The sequence below is a fragment of the Nematolebias whitei genome, chromosome 12 (assembly GCF_014905685.2).
Source record: "Nematolebias whitei isolate Nwh7 chromosome 12, NemWhi1, whole genome shotgun sequence".
NCBI classification, from domain to species: domain Eukaryota; kingdom Metazoa; phylum Chordata; class Actinopteri; order Cyprinodontiformes; family Rivulidae; genus Nematolebias; species Nematolebias whitei.
In genome coordinates, this window is record NC_056509.1 from 3,388,095 (window position 1) to 3,402,499 (window position 14,405).

Sequence of the window (14,405 nt, forward strand, 5' to 3'; positions counted from 1 at the left end):
CATTTTCATCTTTAAATCACTTCTTGGTCTGCTGCCTTCATACATCTCCTCCTACATGTCTCTGTGTGAGTGCAGCTACGGAGTGCACTCTCAGGACATTATTACCTGCAGTGTTCCCTCAGTGAGGACTGAACTAGGCAAAAGGGCCTTCTCCTACTCCGCTCCTGTTTCCTGGAATATCTTACAAAAAGATTTGAAGCTCTCGACCTTGACCTCTCTAAGTGGCTTTAAGAATCTGTTGGACTCCTGGCAGGGACCAATGCAGACATGTTCCTGTTTTTAGTTTTCTACATTTGCCTTAGAATCTAGCTGTTTTTTTAGCCATCTTATTTGTTAAAAAAAAAAAACATGGAGTATGACTGTTTATAACTGTTTATTGTTGTCGCTGTTGTCCATTGTTGTCATCATTCTTTGTTGAAATCAGGTCTCTCTTGTAAATGAGTCCTCGAGGCTCAATGGGATTTACCTGTCTAAATAAAGGTTGAATGAACGAAAAAATGTCCCAGAAAAAAAAACGAACAAAACATAAATAATCCGAACACCATCAGCAGAGGTGGATTGCAAGCCAAGTACACGGGCACCATCTTACCGGAAGTCTAAACATGATCCATGTGTGCAAAGCTTGTTACATAAAACCCCAAAAAACTCAAGACTCGAACTGCTGCCAAAAGTTCTTCAATTAGTAAATAGGCTGAATAGTTACGGTATGTAAGTGTGATATACGTATTTAGCTGTCTTACTGTTAAATGAATTAACCTTGTTAGTTGAAATTTGAGTTTCACTTTGCCATCACTGGGTAAAAACTGCACATTATCAAGGGGAAAACAAACATTTAATGTAATTAAAGGTCTAGCATTCCTTAAAGGAATGTATATCACCCAATGCCTTTCATGCCACTGTTTTAGACTAAATCAATCTTTTGTTGTGAAATTATTGCTGTTCTAGTCAATATCTTTAACCTCATGCAACATTGTGACATGTCTCACTCAAAGTATGATTTGAGGATGACTCAGCTACTATCGCACACTTCAACATACAAAATAGCGAAAAGTCTGAATACTTTCTGAAACCACTGTAATCAGACTTTTTAGCTTGATAGAATGGAATAGTAAATGTACTAAATGGTAAATGGACTGTACTTATACAGCTCCTTTCTGTCTTATCAAGATACTCAAAGCTCTTTACAACACACTCTGTGTTCTCATTTACTCATTCATACAGCACTCTACTAGATCTTTACAAATAATAATCAGAGCGTTATCACGTTCATGCACTGATGGGACACATCGGAGGCAACAAGGGGTTTGATGTCTCGCTCAGGGACAAGTCGGCATGTGACTGCTGGTGGAATCGAACCCCCAACTCTTGCACTGGAGGACGACTGCTCTAACCACTCAGCCAAAGAAGTTGTGTTAAAATGATTTGTTTTTTTGTTGACAAAAGCTGACTTTAGTTTTACATTATTTGTTTTGTGTCTTATTAGTCTAAAAAACAAAAAAATCTGAGAAATAACATGATGAGAAAAGTTATTTGTTGAAGCAGCAACTAAGCAATTAAAACATTACATTTGCAGCTTAAGCAAAGTAATGTTCATGCAAAATTACCAAAAACAATAAGACACACTTTGAAAACAAAATCACAAGTGATGTAATCTGAAAGACAATGTAGAAAAAAATACAACTTTAAAATTTCAGGCATGTCAACAACACATCTAGCTTTCTAATCACCACCATTACCAAATTGATCATCTTTATTGTCTTGATGGTTTTGGCCTTTTTTAGTTGGAATGAAAAAATTAGCAATAGTTAAAAAAAAAGACTAAACAAATAAAAGAAAAAGAACTTGGTAATGAAGCTGAACCCGAGTGAATTTAGTCTCTGCAACTGAAAGACTGACCTCCGTCTTGCACTGCCTGCCGTTGTGTTAGGTCGTTTCCACACCTGACAGTCCCGTAGACTCGGTGTGATTGGGGACCAAAAATCAGAACATTTGTTTACATTTTCAGCGGTGCGGTTCACGTTCACACTGCACTGTTAATCGAGCCAACCTGTCCCCCACCCACCCACCCCCCTCGCCTGTGGTGGCGCTGCACCAAGAACTACTGAAGGAAACAACACGAAAACCTCAGTCGAAGACACTGAGCACAACTTCCTTCTGGAAATAAAAACGAAAACGGAGTGGCGTCAAATTTTTGTGGTTTTAGGATTTCTGTTTTGTCTGTGGCACATGTGCCAAACGAATGTTGAAATATGAAGCAGTAATTTGTTTAATGGTTGTTAATGGAAAGGCTGTTATGCTGCCATCTGCTGTGTCTTCTGAGTACTGCAGCTGTACCGTTAAGTTCTGAGGAAAAAATAACAAGCGCACATGCTGAAACGTTGACTGTTCTCCAGGTTATGGGCCCAGAGCGTCACTAAAAGTTCTGTAAGTGAAGTTTCTGAGTCAGATAAACAGAGTTGTGGGATTCACAATGGATGATAAGATGTTTATCGACAAGCTGAGCGGACCAGAGAACTTGACAACGTGGAAGTTTCAGATGGAGCATTTGCTGAAAGCTAAAGGACTATGGGATATGCTAACGGAGACGGATATACTAACTCTGGACGCTAACGCACAAGCTCGGGCAGAATTCGAGAGACAGAGAGAAAGAGCATTTTCCATGTTAGTGCTGAATATGAGTACACCCCAGCTGTATTTAATAACAAGCTGCCAAACTCCAAAAGAGGCTTGGGACATGCTAAAAGAACATTTTGAGAGAGACACTTTAGCAAATAAACTGTTCCTGAAGAAAACAATATTTCAGATGTGAAAGAAAAGAAAGTATAAATGACCATTTAAAACGAATGAAGGAACTGACTGATCAGCTACGAGCAATAGGTGCTGTAACTGAAGAAGATCAGATTGTAACACTCCTGGGCAGCTCACCACCAAGCTATGCTACGATTGTCACTGCTCTGGAAACAAAGATGGACAACTTGACATTGCAGTTTGTTCAACAAGCATTAATAAATGAAGAGCAAAAGAGAGTCCGTGTTAATGATGACTACAGTGCTGCTACATCAGGCGGTGCATCAGCCGGGTCAACACGAGTTCACAGAGAAATGCAGGACAATTCAAAAGTAGTGGGAGCTGAGAGACAAAATGCATGGAGATGTTACAAGTGTGGAAAAGAAGGACACATAAAGCGTAACTGTCCAAGCTGGAAAAAACAAGTCAAAAATCACAAAGCCAAAAATGTGATCTGTGAAAATGCAGAAGACCCTCTGAGAGTGCTTTGTTGCAAAAAATGTAAATCTTACTGAAGGACCAAGACAAGTTGAGTGGTTGATTGATTCTGGAGCATCAAAACACACGACCTGTTAATGCTAAACCTGCCACCATGTATGATGTGTTGTACGTTCCAAAGCTGTCTGGAAATATTTTGTCAGTGGGAGCTGCTACAAGAACAGGAAATACAGTGCAGTTCAAAACAATCTAGTTGTCTAGTCTAAATACGTGGCAAGGATGGAACTCTTCAAGGAATGGGAACACAAAGATCTGACGGGCTGTACCAGTTAGATGTTAAAGGAGCTTCACTGGTCTATCATAGAGTATCAAGTGAATCAGTATCAGCTAATCTGTGGCATCAGCGTCTGGGTCACACCGCCAATCTAAAGGAACTAGAAGGTCTGGTCAATGGAGTGAAATTCTCTGTAGACACAGTGTGACGCCTGTGTGGAGGGCAAGCTGACCAGACAGCCATGTAAGAGAGTGGGAGAAATCTGTCCCAAACGTAAGCTGCAGCTGATCCGTGGTGACGTCTGTGGGCCCATGCACACTGGATCAGTAGGCAGATCAAAATACTTCGTAACCTTCACTGATGAGTTCTCTCGCTGCTCTAAGGTTTAGTTTGGCAGATGTTGAGCTATAATTTGGTGTGATGGTAGCTGAGTCATCCTCAAATCATTCTTTGAGTGAGACATGTCACAATGTTGCACGAGGTTAAAGATATTGAGCAGAACAGCAATAATTTCACAACAGAAGAAGGATTTAGTCTAAAAGAGTGGCATGAAAGGAATTGGGTGATATGCATTCCTTGAAGGAATGCTAGACCTTTAATTACATTTCCTGCCTTCATCAGAGGTCTCCAGAGGGCTGAGGTGATTTGATGATCCTGGAGCAGCACTTGGGCTTGGACTGTTTCCAACAAAACACTCTCCGACACAAAAGCGGGAAAGGAGGAAAGAAAAGCGCATGTGATTTAAAGACCAACAACAAAACCTCAGCAGCTCATGGGGAACAAGTAGCCTCAGATAAAAGCTCACAGTTCAAAGGTGATATAAAGAACACGTGATGAACTCTTTATGCAAACATCAGCTCTTCTGTCCTGACACAGACAAACCATGCACCCCCTCCAGGTGTGTGCGCCCGTCACTCTCATACAACCTACATGAAGACTCTGTTAGCGTGGGCCTCCTCTGGCAGCACACGTAGCGCCACAGTCCATGTGAGGTCCGGTCTGACCCATTTCCAGGTCTGAGAGCAACAACCACCTTGCTGCGGTTTCCCTCCGTGCACTCCTGAGACGTCACATACAAGAGCATAGCTGCAGAGTTTCTTCTGTCAAAGTCCTGAGCCCAAGGATCTAAGAGCTCAACGCTCCAAATAAGAGAAGGAAGAACATGCTTTCTGACATGAAGTCTTGCAATGTTCGCTCTGAGCCAGTCCACCTTTAACAGAGGATGCTGAACGGCTGGGTGTGGTTCTCTTACAGATGATGCCTGATGGAAACAAAGGAGGAGAGGGAGGGGAAGTGGGAGGGAGCAGTAAACATGTGAGGGAGAGAGAGAGGAGTCAGAGACAAGGAGAAGAAGAAGTGATGGGATGAACAAGGCAGAGCTCTGAGGAGCTGCACGTGACGTGTCGCTCAGCCGGGACCAGATCATTATCACACGCTGGAGACAGACAGCTGAGCCTCGACTGTGTCATTTTTACATCCAAATACCTGATGTACATGAGAGGAGCATGGGAGCTACCTGTCCAAATAAAGGTTGAATGAATGAAAACATCAAGGGACAACTGCAATCACTCAAATATTAGACTTTCAACACAAAGGGCATTTCATCACTCCATAAATTACTCCTTTCTTGAATTTATATCATTTATGATTTTTTTATTTATATTTTGATTTGATTTTATATATGATGAAAACAGAAGTAGTGACACCAGAGTCCATGCTCAATAATCCAGGTTTACAATCCAACAACGTTCAGTCAGATCATCTGGACGGTTTCTTTTTTGGCGAGACGATTCGTCCTTCATCCAGAGGACTTCTTCAATCTGAGGAGACACCAAACAAACTGATTCCCACAAACAGCTCGCTCCGGGTGAAGTGACCAGATAAATATTTATGTGGTTAACAGAATAATGTGTTAATTCTAAATCAATTAAAGCCCCGCAGTAAGATATTACAGAGTTGTAGCTTCTTCTTCTTCTTCGTGTGAGAGGAGTGTGCGTGGAAGAGCAGAGGAGCTGAAAGGGTGAAAGTGTTTATTCATTCTATATTTCTGTCCTTTTTCTACTTATTTCTCTGGGTGTTTATAGTTATGTTATTTAATAGTGGGTTTTGTTAGTTTAATAGTTTAAAGGTTTTGTTTCATGAGGGTGTGGCCGTCAGGTGCGCCTGGCTGGCGTCTAGACGTCATGGTGGCAGCACTGGGAGCTTCTCCACGCTGACAGTAAGAACAGCATCAAGGTGGTGCTGGCTCTTCGTGCAGCGTGGAGGAAGTTTGTTTGGCTGTGGGGGAGGTGGTTGGACATGGGTCCATCAGGTCCGCAGCTGCATGAACGGGGCTGTGGTGTTGTTTGTGGAGAAAGTGGAGCAGGTTCAGAGACTGGTGGAGGTGGGGACATCGGTGAATGGTTTGGTTCTGCAGGTGTCGCCGCTCGCGCTGCGGTGACAAAAGTCACTCTGTCTAACGCCCCTCCGTTCATCAGTGATGAGTTTCTGGTTAAAGCGCTGTCGCGACATGGAAAGGTGGAGTCTCCCATAAAAAAAGTCCTGACAGGTGTAAATCACCTTTATTAAAGCATGTCGTGTCTCATAGAGGCAGCTCTTCATAGTGCTCAACAGGCGAGGAGCTTGATGTGCGCGTTCATGTGAGGGTGGACGGGTTTGATTATATTCAACGTCCTCCAACATGAAGCTTTGGATGTGGTCAGGAGGGACCTGTGTCCAAACAGAGCCGAGCCGGCCCCGCCAGCCTCGGAGGAGCTGCTGCTGCAGCCGAACAGGTGCGGGACCTGTCCGGTGTGGGCGGGGCGGTGGAGATGCCCGCTGCCCCCGAGGACCCCCCCACCGCCGTGACCCCTACTGACAGGGAACGTTCTGATATTGTTGAGGTGCCAGCTGTGGTCGGTGAAGAAACAAAAAATAGTGTGTGTGTGGAAGAAGGTGGCAGCACGGAGGTGTGTGGTGGTGGTGGTGGGGAGAATGGTGTCGATGGTGAGACTGAGGTGGGGGAGAGAAAGGGGGAGCGAGGAGAGCAGGAGCGTGAGATGGGTGGTGAGGAGTTAGTGTGTGGAGATCAGGGAGCGAGAGGTGGAGGAGGATGGAGAGAATAAGGGTTCAGGAAGTAACAGTGCAGGGTTGATTTTGGGAGTTGATGTGGCGGGAGAGGCAGGTGCGGTCGAAGAGATGACAGAGCAGGGGCCCTCAGCCCCCAGTAAGAGGCAAAGCAAAGGGAAGAATGTGGTGGATGCTGCGCAGGCCAGCAGGCAGGCGAGCAAGGTGCGGAGAGGAAGGAGGAGTCGGACACAGCGACTGTGAGAGCTGGTTCTGTTTCACAGACAAACAGCAAAGAGCCCCGATACCCGGTGGAATCTTTTACCCCGTTCCTCCAAGAAACCAAAGGGCTGAGAGGCATAAAAGTGGAAAGTTATTTTCCAAACTTAAAACCGTTTTATTTCTCGGCGAGGTATCACATCAGGAACAAAGAGGCATCAGGTTTCACTGATCAGGAAGTTTACAGATTAAAGAAAACAATGTGTAAAGTTAGAAAACAACTCTGATTAAAATGATGCATGAATGATGCACTTTAATAGTTTTTATAGTTTGCTGGTGAATTATTTTTAACCTCTCACCCAACATGGATACTTTTAAAATAGCATCCTTAAACCTTAACGGGGCTCGAGAGGCTGTAAAACGTGCTTTAGTGTGAACCAGAAGAGAATTGATGTGATTTATTTAAAGAACCCCACAGTGATCCTTCTAATGAAGCAGACTGGTGCAGAGAGTGGAGGGGGGGGGGGGGGGGGGGTGGGGGGGGCGGGGGGGGGGGGGGGGCATTTTGAGCCACAACCCCTCCCAGAGTGCAGGGGTGGGCTTCCTCTTCTCTAAAGCTTTCAAACTCTTTAGAAGTTCAGCATGTCATTCAGGGAAGGTGTCTTATAGTCAGAGCAGGTTTTAATAATTTGAACATAGTTTTTAACATTTATGCTCCTAATACCAATGCAGAGAAAAAAAGTTTTTTTAGAAGAAATAGGTGAAAGGTTGGGGGACTGTGGGTCTGAGGATTATGTTTTTATAGGAGGGGATTTTAACTGTACAGAAGATGAACTTTAGGACCATAATCACGCGGAGCCTCATCCAGCAGCCCAGCTCTGCGGCAGCTGCTCTCGTCTCACGGCCTGGTGGATGTATGGAGGAGGATGCTCGCAGGCTCCAGACAGTACACATGGTCCCACATTAAAGAAAACCGTATCTCTTTAGCTCGTCTTGACCGTTTTTATTGCTTTAAGCACCATTTTAACGTGTTTAGAACATGCCAGATTTTACCCGTGGCTTTTACAGACCACTCATTGCTTTTAGGTTGTTTTTATCGGAAACATTTTCCCAAGAAGCGCTTACTGGCACTTTAATTCCGTTTTAACTCACGACAAAAGCTTTAAAGAGACTCTAAGTTATTTTTGGTCTGGTTTTAGACAGAGGAAGAGTGATTTTACCTGTCTGAAGCAATGGTGGGACTATGGAAAAGTCCAAATCAAACAACTGAGTTATCAGGACACTCTCAATGTTACTCGTGACATTACCAGATCTATCGGAGATCTGGAGATTAATATAGTGGAACCAGAACAATTGAGTGAATCCACAGGAAACCGAGAGCATACTGAAGCCCTCAAGTCCAAGAAGCTAGTTTTAGCAAACCTGCTGGAAACTAAAGTCCAAGGCGTGTTGGTCAGGTCCCGGATCCAAAACATCACAGAGATGGATGGTCCTTCTAGCTTCTTCTTCAGCTTGGAGAGGAAACACGGGCAGAGGAAGATGATCCACTCTCTGTGGTCAGACGCAGGGCAGCAGCTGGGTGAACCAGGTCAGATCAGGAGGAGGGCTGTGGACTTTTACTCTTCTCTATTCAAGAGCGAGTATCGAGAGAATGAGGAGCTGTATCGGGAGTTCTGCAGTGGACTACCCCAGGTCTCTGAGGAGACCAACACCTCCCTGGAGTGCCCCCTGGGGCTTCAGGAGCTCCACGCAGCCCTCCAGAGCATGCAGGGCCAGAAGGCTCCTGGCATCAACAGGCTCACGGTAGAGTTTTTTTAAAGCCTACTGAGACATCTTGGCAAGGGACCTGCTGGATGTCTTCAACAAAAGTCTGCTCACTGGTTCATTCCCGCTATCTTGCCGCAGGGCAGTCATCACACTCCTGCCAAAAAAAGGGAACCTGCAAGACATAAAGAACTGGCGCCCTGTGTCTCTCCTCTGCACTGATTATAAAATCCTCGCCAAGGCTCTGGCAACTAGGCTGAGGGGAGCTATGGAGCAGGTCATCCACGAAGACCAGACCTATTGCGTCCCCCGCAGGTCTATGGTAGATAACATCTACCTAATTCGAGATGTTTTGGAAGTCTCCAGTTCATTGGGTCTAAAAACAGCTTTGATTTCACTAGATCAGGAAAAGGCTTTTGACCGAGTCGAATACACCCAGCCTGGGCCGAATGAGAAAATCCCTGCGAGACACAGAATGAATTATTTCCATGGTGAAACAGCGCCGCTCAGTGGTGAAGCTGCAGATCATTTGAACCATGACGTAAATATGTCAATGATTTTAACGGAACTATGAGAGGCGTAAATTAGCAACAAGAAAATCAGCGGAGATACAGCACATACTTTTCTAAGTAAATTAAGAAAGTCCTTATTCATAAACTGAATTATACCAGTACATTTTGCTTAATCTAGCATATTGAACGGTGATCCGTGTGACCCGTAAGTATTTCTTTTAGCGCATGCGCAAATGAGCTGCACTACGGATCAGGTTCTGGAACAGATCGGGGAATGACAGTCCTCTCAAACCAGCCGGTCAAAGCAGAGGGCCACTTGTCCTGAGCCTGGTTCTGCTGGAGGTTTCTATCTGTGAAAAGGGAGTTCTATGTCATATAGGCTTCGCCCTTTAAGGCTGTCGCTGATGGGTTTATCCCGTTATGCGCAGCATAAGCACTGAAAAAATTTAGTCCACGCCCACCTGCTGTGTGGGCCCCACCCAGTCCGTATAAATTACGTTAAGAGCGGGAAATCGGCTCCCATTTTTTCTTCAGCGAGCTAAAAATAGCACTGTCAGAAGAACAAAGAAGGTAAATTGTGTAAATGACCAACCTTTGTTAAGGATGCTTGGCCCGGCAGTCGACCTCCGGTCGTCCGGTGAGTTCTCCTCCCCAAGGAGAAGATGACGAGCAGTCTTATTCCAAGGTAAGCGCCGGGGAATATTTCCCAGTGACAGGTCACTACACGCTAGACAACGCCATCTTGTATTTTTTCCTCTTATCGCCGACCCTCGGGGCGAACCGGATGGTTCCTCCGGGACAAGGCGTGCTCAGCAGCAGCCCCCGCTACTCATTCCCTCCTGGGGAGCGTAGTGTAGGTGGAGGGGGGCTGAGTGAATGCTCACCCCATCCCACCTCGTTTCGCATCGGCGATCACACCGCTCCCGGCCGACAGCGCCCTCACGGTTGCCCGGCGGAACCCAGGAGGAGGCTGACATGAAGGGACCCCTTTTTTTCTACGTCCCACGCCTTTTCCCGCCAGTTCGGATGATCCGGCGGGAAGGTTGTTTCACTGGGCTCCACTCTGGCTCACCGTCTTGATCCATACGGCCCCGTGTTCCAACAGGACATTCGACGGGCGAGGCCACAGACGGTTCTTTCCTGGTAGATTGGGGGAGTCGGTCCCCAGTCCGCACCCATCACCAGAGTTGAGGGATTCACCGAGCGGGGCTATTCCTCGGTTACCCCCCCTTGAGCCAAGCCTCGCGGAAGCCTTCGGAGCGAAGCCGTCCAGGTTGGAGCAGCGTCCCGTCCCTCCGGGAAAACACGACCAAGCGGTGACTGCGCTCTCCAACCGAGCCCACCAGTGTGCTTTTCAGGCGGCCGCAGCTAGCAGCAACGTGGCGCTGCTAGCATTTAGCATGTCGAATAGGCTGGAGGCCGCAGACCTGCCGGAGGAGACAAAGAGCTCCCTGTGTAAGTCGGCAGACGCCATCCTCAACCTGTGCGCCGCTTCCACGGTTTGCCTGTCGAGGATTGTAGCGTGGATGACGGTAATCCAACGTTCCACCTGGCTTCGTCACTCTCCCTCGCTGCCGGAAAAGCTGCACAAGGACTTGATGGAGGCCCCCATCACGTTGGACGCGTCGCTCGGAAGCAGCTTAAAAACCATGCTGGCGAATTTGAAGCAGTCGGAGGAGATGTCGGAAGCTGTATGCCATCTCATCAAGCCGCGCGGCTCATCCCGCCCCCCGGCCCGCTGGAGAGATCGTCACGAGCAGAGGCAGAAACATCGGCGCTCCACGGCAGCAGCAGCTTCGTCTCGCTCAGCTCCACCACCAGCCCCGCCCGTCAGAGACCACCCCCCCCTTTCCGGCAACCTGCACTTCAGCGTTTCCCCAGAGATCGCCTGCAGACGGTGCTCGGGGCAAACAAATCGCAGAGCTCACAGGGGAGAAGTTTTAAAAATGACGGTCTGCGGAGGATGTGTGTATAAATGACACAGGAGTTGAAATAAATGATTTTTCAATGATCAAAGTGCCTGTTTTTAGCCAGTCTGTAAGCTCGGATGAGCTCACAGCCGCTGCACACACATCCCTCCACACATAAAGAGCCGGTGTCCTTAAATAAAGGTTTTTTAAACCCACCGCCGCTCCAACACATGACGAGACGCTCACTCAACACTACGGTAAGCGAAATAACTCGTTATCAATCAGACCCGCACGATCACCACCCAAGCGGTGTTAAACGCGCACCCGAGCGAGGCAAGCAGCCTCCATCCAAACGGCGCTGTGTTGATGATGCACGCACAGCTGCCCGGCGCTCACCGGCTCACATCGATATAAATGTGGGACCGCAGGCCGGGTCCAGTGGAGGTTCCCGCTCTCAGCGAAAACAACACACGCCTCACCTGAGCAAACGCGAGCGGCCGTCATCCACCGCGTCTCAGCGATCAGCAGCTCACGGCGGCATAAGCGTGAGACAGCTGAACGAAACCGGCGACGAGCCCCGCCCCCAGCGAGAGCGGCGCACGTCCCTCCAGAGAAAACGTGCGCTCCCGCGAGGCTCGCAACCTTCACTTCGACAGCACGGCGTTGATGAAGTCACGCCCTCCGCCTCTCAACGTTCGCACAGCGACGTTAAACATGCAGCCTCACGACGTCATCAGCTGGCACACGCTTTGCCTCGGCACACACCGCCCCGCCCAGACATGAAGGTTGGTCCGCGATCCAGACACAGCGCACGGGCGCGTGCAGAACAGCCCTTTCGAGGAAGCCTCACTTGGGTCACGCGGAAAACATTTCCGCGACGCATGACGGCGGCCGAGGCGGCGGATTGGATGACATCCGTTCAGAACACGGCGCATCATTTAAACGCACGTCCACTCCACGAACGTTACGCAGAGTGGCTAAAAACCTGCTCGCCGGACAGATGGATGGACAGAGTGTTATGCAAGGGTTACACGCTGCAATTTGCAACCCGACCCCCTCCGTTCGGAGGAGTTATGGAGACGGTCCTGTCATCACCAGACCAAATCTCAGCCTTAAATGCAGAAGTTCAGGAGCTTCTGATAAAAGGCGTAATCTCCAGAGTTCCCAATGGAGAGGAAAACACAGGGTTTTACTCACGCTACTTCCTGGTCCCCAAAAGGACCGGAGGGATGAGACCGATTCTGGACCTGTCAACTTTCAACAAAGCGATCATGGACAGACCGTTCCACATGTTGACAACCAGACAGCTGTTGGACAACATCCAGAGAAACGACTGGTTTGTTTCCATCGATCTAAAAGATGCTTATTTTCACATACCGATCATCCCAAAACACAGGAAATTTCTGCGTTTCGCCTTTCAAGGGATGAAGTATCAGTACAACAGGCTGCCTTTCGGGTATTCCCTCGCGCCTCGTACGTTCTCGAAGTGTGTGGAGACAGCCCTGCATCCACTGCACAGAGCAGGGACGAGAGTTTTGTTTTACCTGGACGACCTGTTGCTCCTGTCACACTCCAGACAGGAAGCGCTGATGCAGGCTCAGGTGTTGGCATCACACCTGTTAAACCTGGGCTTCGCCATAAATTGGAAGAAAAGCTCGATTTTCCCGGCCCAGACAATTGTTTATCTGGGAGTGGAATTAAATTCAATTACCATGAAGGCTCGCTTATCACAAACGAGAATCGACACTTTAAAAAGTCAACTCCGCCACGTAAGACCTGGCAAAGTGATAACAGCCGTCTCCGTCATGAAGCTGTTGGGAATGATGTCATCAGCTCACACAGTGGTTCCGCTGGGTTTGTTACACATGAGACGCCTCCAGAGGTGGTTTGCACGTCTGCGTGTGGATCCAGTAAAACACAAAAGACGGATGATCACTGTCCCTTCCTCTGTGAGAGCAGACCTCCGACACTGGGGAAACACCCTGGTTCTGTCAGAGGGAGTTCCCGTCAGCAGACCCACGTCACACGTGTCAGTCTTCACGGACGCGTCGCTGTCAGGCTGGGGGGGGACATGCCTATCTCAAGCAGTAGGGGCGCTGTGGCCCCACCACACATCAGCCCACATCAATGTTTTGGAGTGTCGCACAGTGCTGAATGTGATTCAACACTTTGCTCCCGTGCTACAGAATCAACACGTGTTGATTTCACACAGACAACATGGTGACTGCTGCGTACATAAACCGCCAGGGGGGTGTGCGTTCAGCCCAGATGTTACACATTGCGCGAAAGCTACTGTGTTGGGCTCACCAAAACCTGCTCTCCATCAGAGCGGTTTACATATCCGGTGTTCTGAACAGAGGGGCAGATGTGATGTCCAGGGGCGGCCCACGTCACGCGGACTGGACCCTCCATCCAGACCTGATGTTTCAGACATGGCAGAAGTTTGGCAAAGCAGCTGTGGACCTGTTTGCGACGCGAGAGAACGCTCAGTGTCAACTATGGTTTTCCCTGAGCGCGCGAGACGATCCACCGCTGGGGGTGGATGCATTTGCTCACAGCCCGTGGCCCAAAACGCTTCTGTACGCGTTTCCCCCACCTCCTCTGATTTTATGGTTCCTGAACCGAGTTCAGGAGGAGGGATTGACAGCTCTCCTGGTGGCTCCCGAGCGCGTGAACGCACCATGGTTCCCAGTCCTGCAACGTCTGTTGTCGGGTCGTCCGTGGAAACTGCCGTGGAGGGAGGATGCTCTCCTTCAAGCAGGAGGAGCGATCAGGAGTTACCCTGAAATAGGTCAGCACCTGTGGGTCTGACCGCTGAGCGGTCCCGCTTAGAGAGGATGGGTCTCCCTCAGGAGATAGTGTGCACAATTCAAGATTCACGTGCTGCATCTACCACAGCTCTGTACACATCAAAGGGGACGGCTTTTCAGCGCTGGTGTACAGAGAAAGGTTTAGAGGCCACCTCATGCCCATTAGGCGGCGTGTTGTTTTTTTTTTTCTACAACAGCTGATGGATAGGAAGTTGGCATTCAGTACGTTTAAAACGAACGTTGCAGTCATCTCTTCATGCCACGAAGGGTTCGGAGACAGAACAGCTTTTAATCACCCGCTGATGAAGGGTTTTTCTAAAAGGTGTACAGAGACGCAGGCCTGCTTCACGCCCACTTGCTCCACAGTGGGATTTAACGCTGGTCCTGCGAGCCCTGATCAAAGCTCCATTTGAGCCTCTGGATCAGGTTTTCACTTAAATTCTTGTCTCTTAAAACAGCCCTGCTGCTGGCTTTAACACTCGCTAAGAGGGTAAGTAATTTATCTGCCCTCTCTGTTGCTCCGTCATGTCTTAGAATTCAGGCTGACGGGCAGCTCAGCTGATTTAAGACCAACCCAGCTTTTATGCCTAAAACATCACGAGCTCTTTTAAATCAAGAGTGATATCGTTGGAGGGGTTTCTCCCCC

General features: G+C 48.1%; 1 protein-coding gene across 5 annotated transcripts in view; it reads right to left on the reverse strand.

The window, feature by feature from the left end:
* The window catches only part of enah (ENAH actin regulator), a 280,348-nt gene that overhangs the window by 102,562 nt on the left and 163,381 nt on the right, over nucleotides 1-14,405 (reverse strand). Inside the window, exon 1 of one of the 5 annotated variants that reach the window (XM_037685698.1) lies at nucleotides 4,430-4,696. The exons of the other annotated variants lie outside the window; for them this stretch is intronic. Coding sequence (XP_037541626.1) covers nucleotides 4,430-4,583 — 154 coding nt within the window. The 5' untranslated portion in view covers nucleotides 4,584-4,696. Of the gene's footprint in view, nucleotides 1-4,429; nucleotides 4,697-14,405 lie in introns of those variants that run through there. 5 annotated transcript variants of the gene reach the window in all.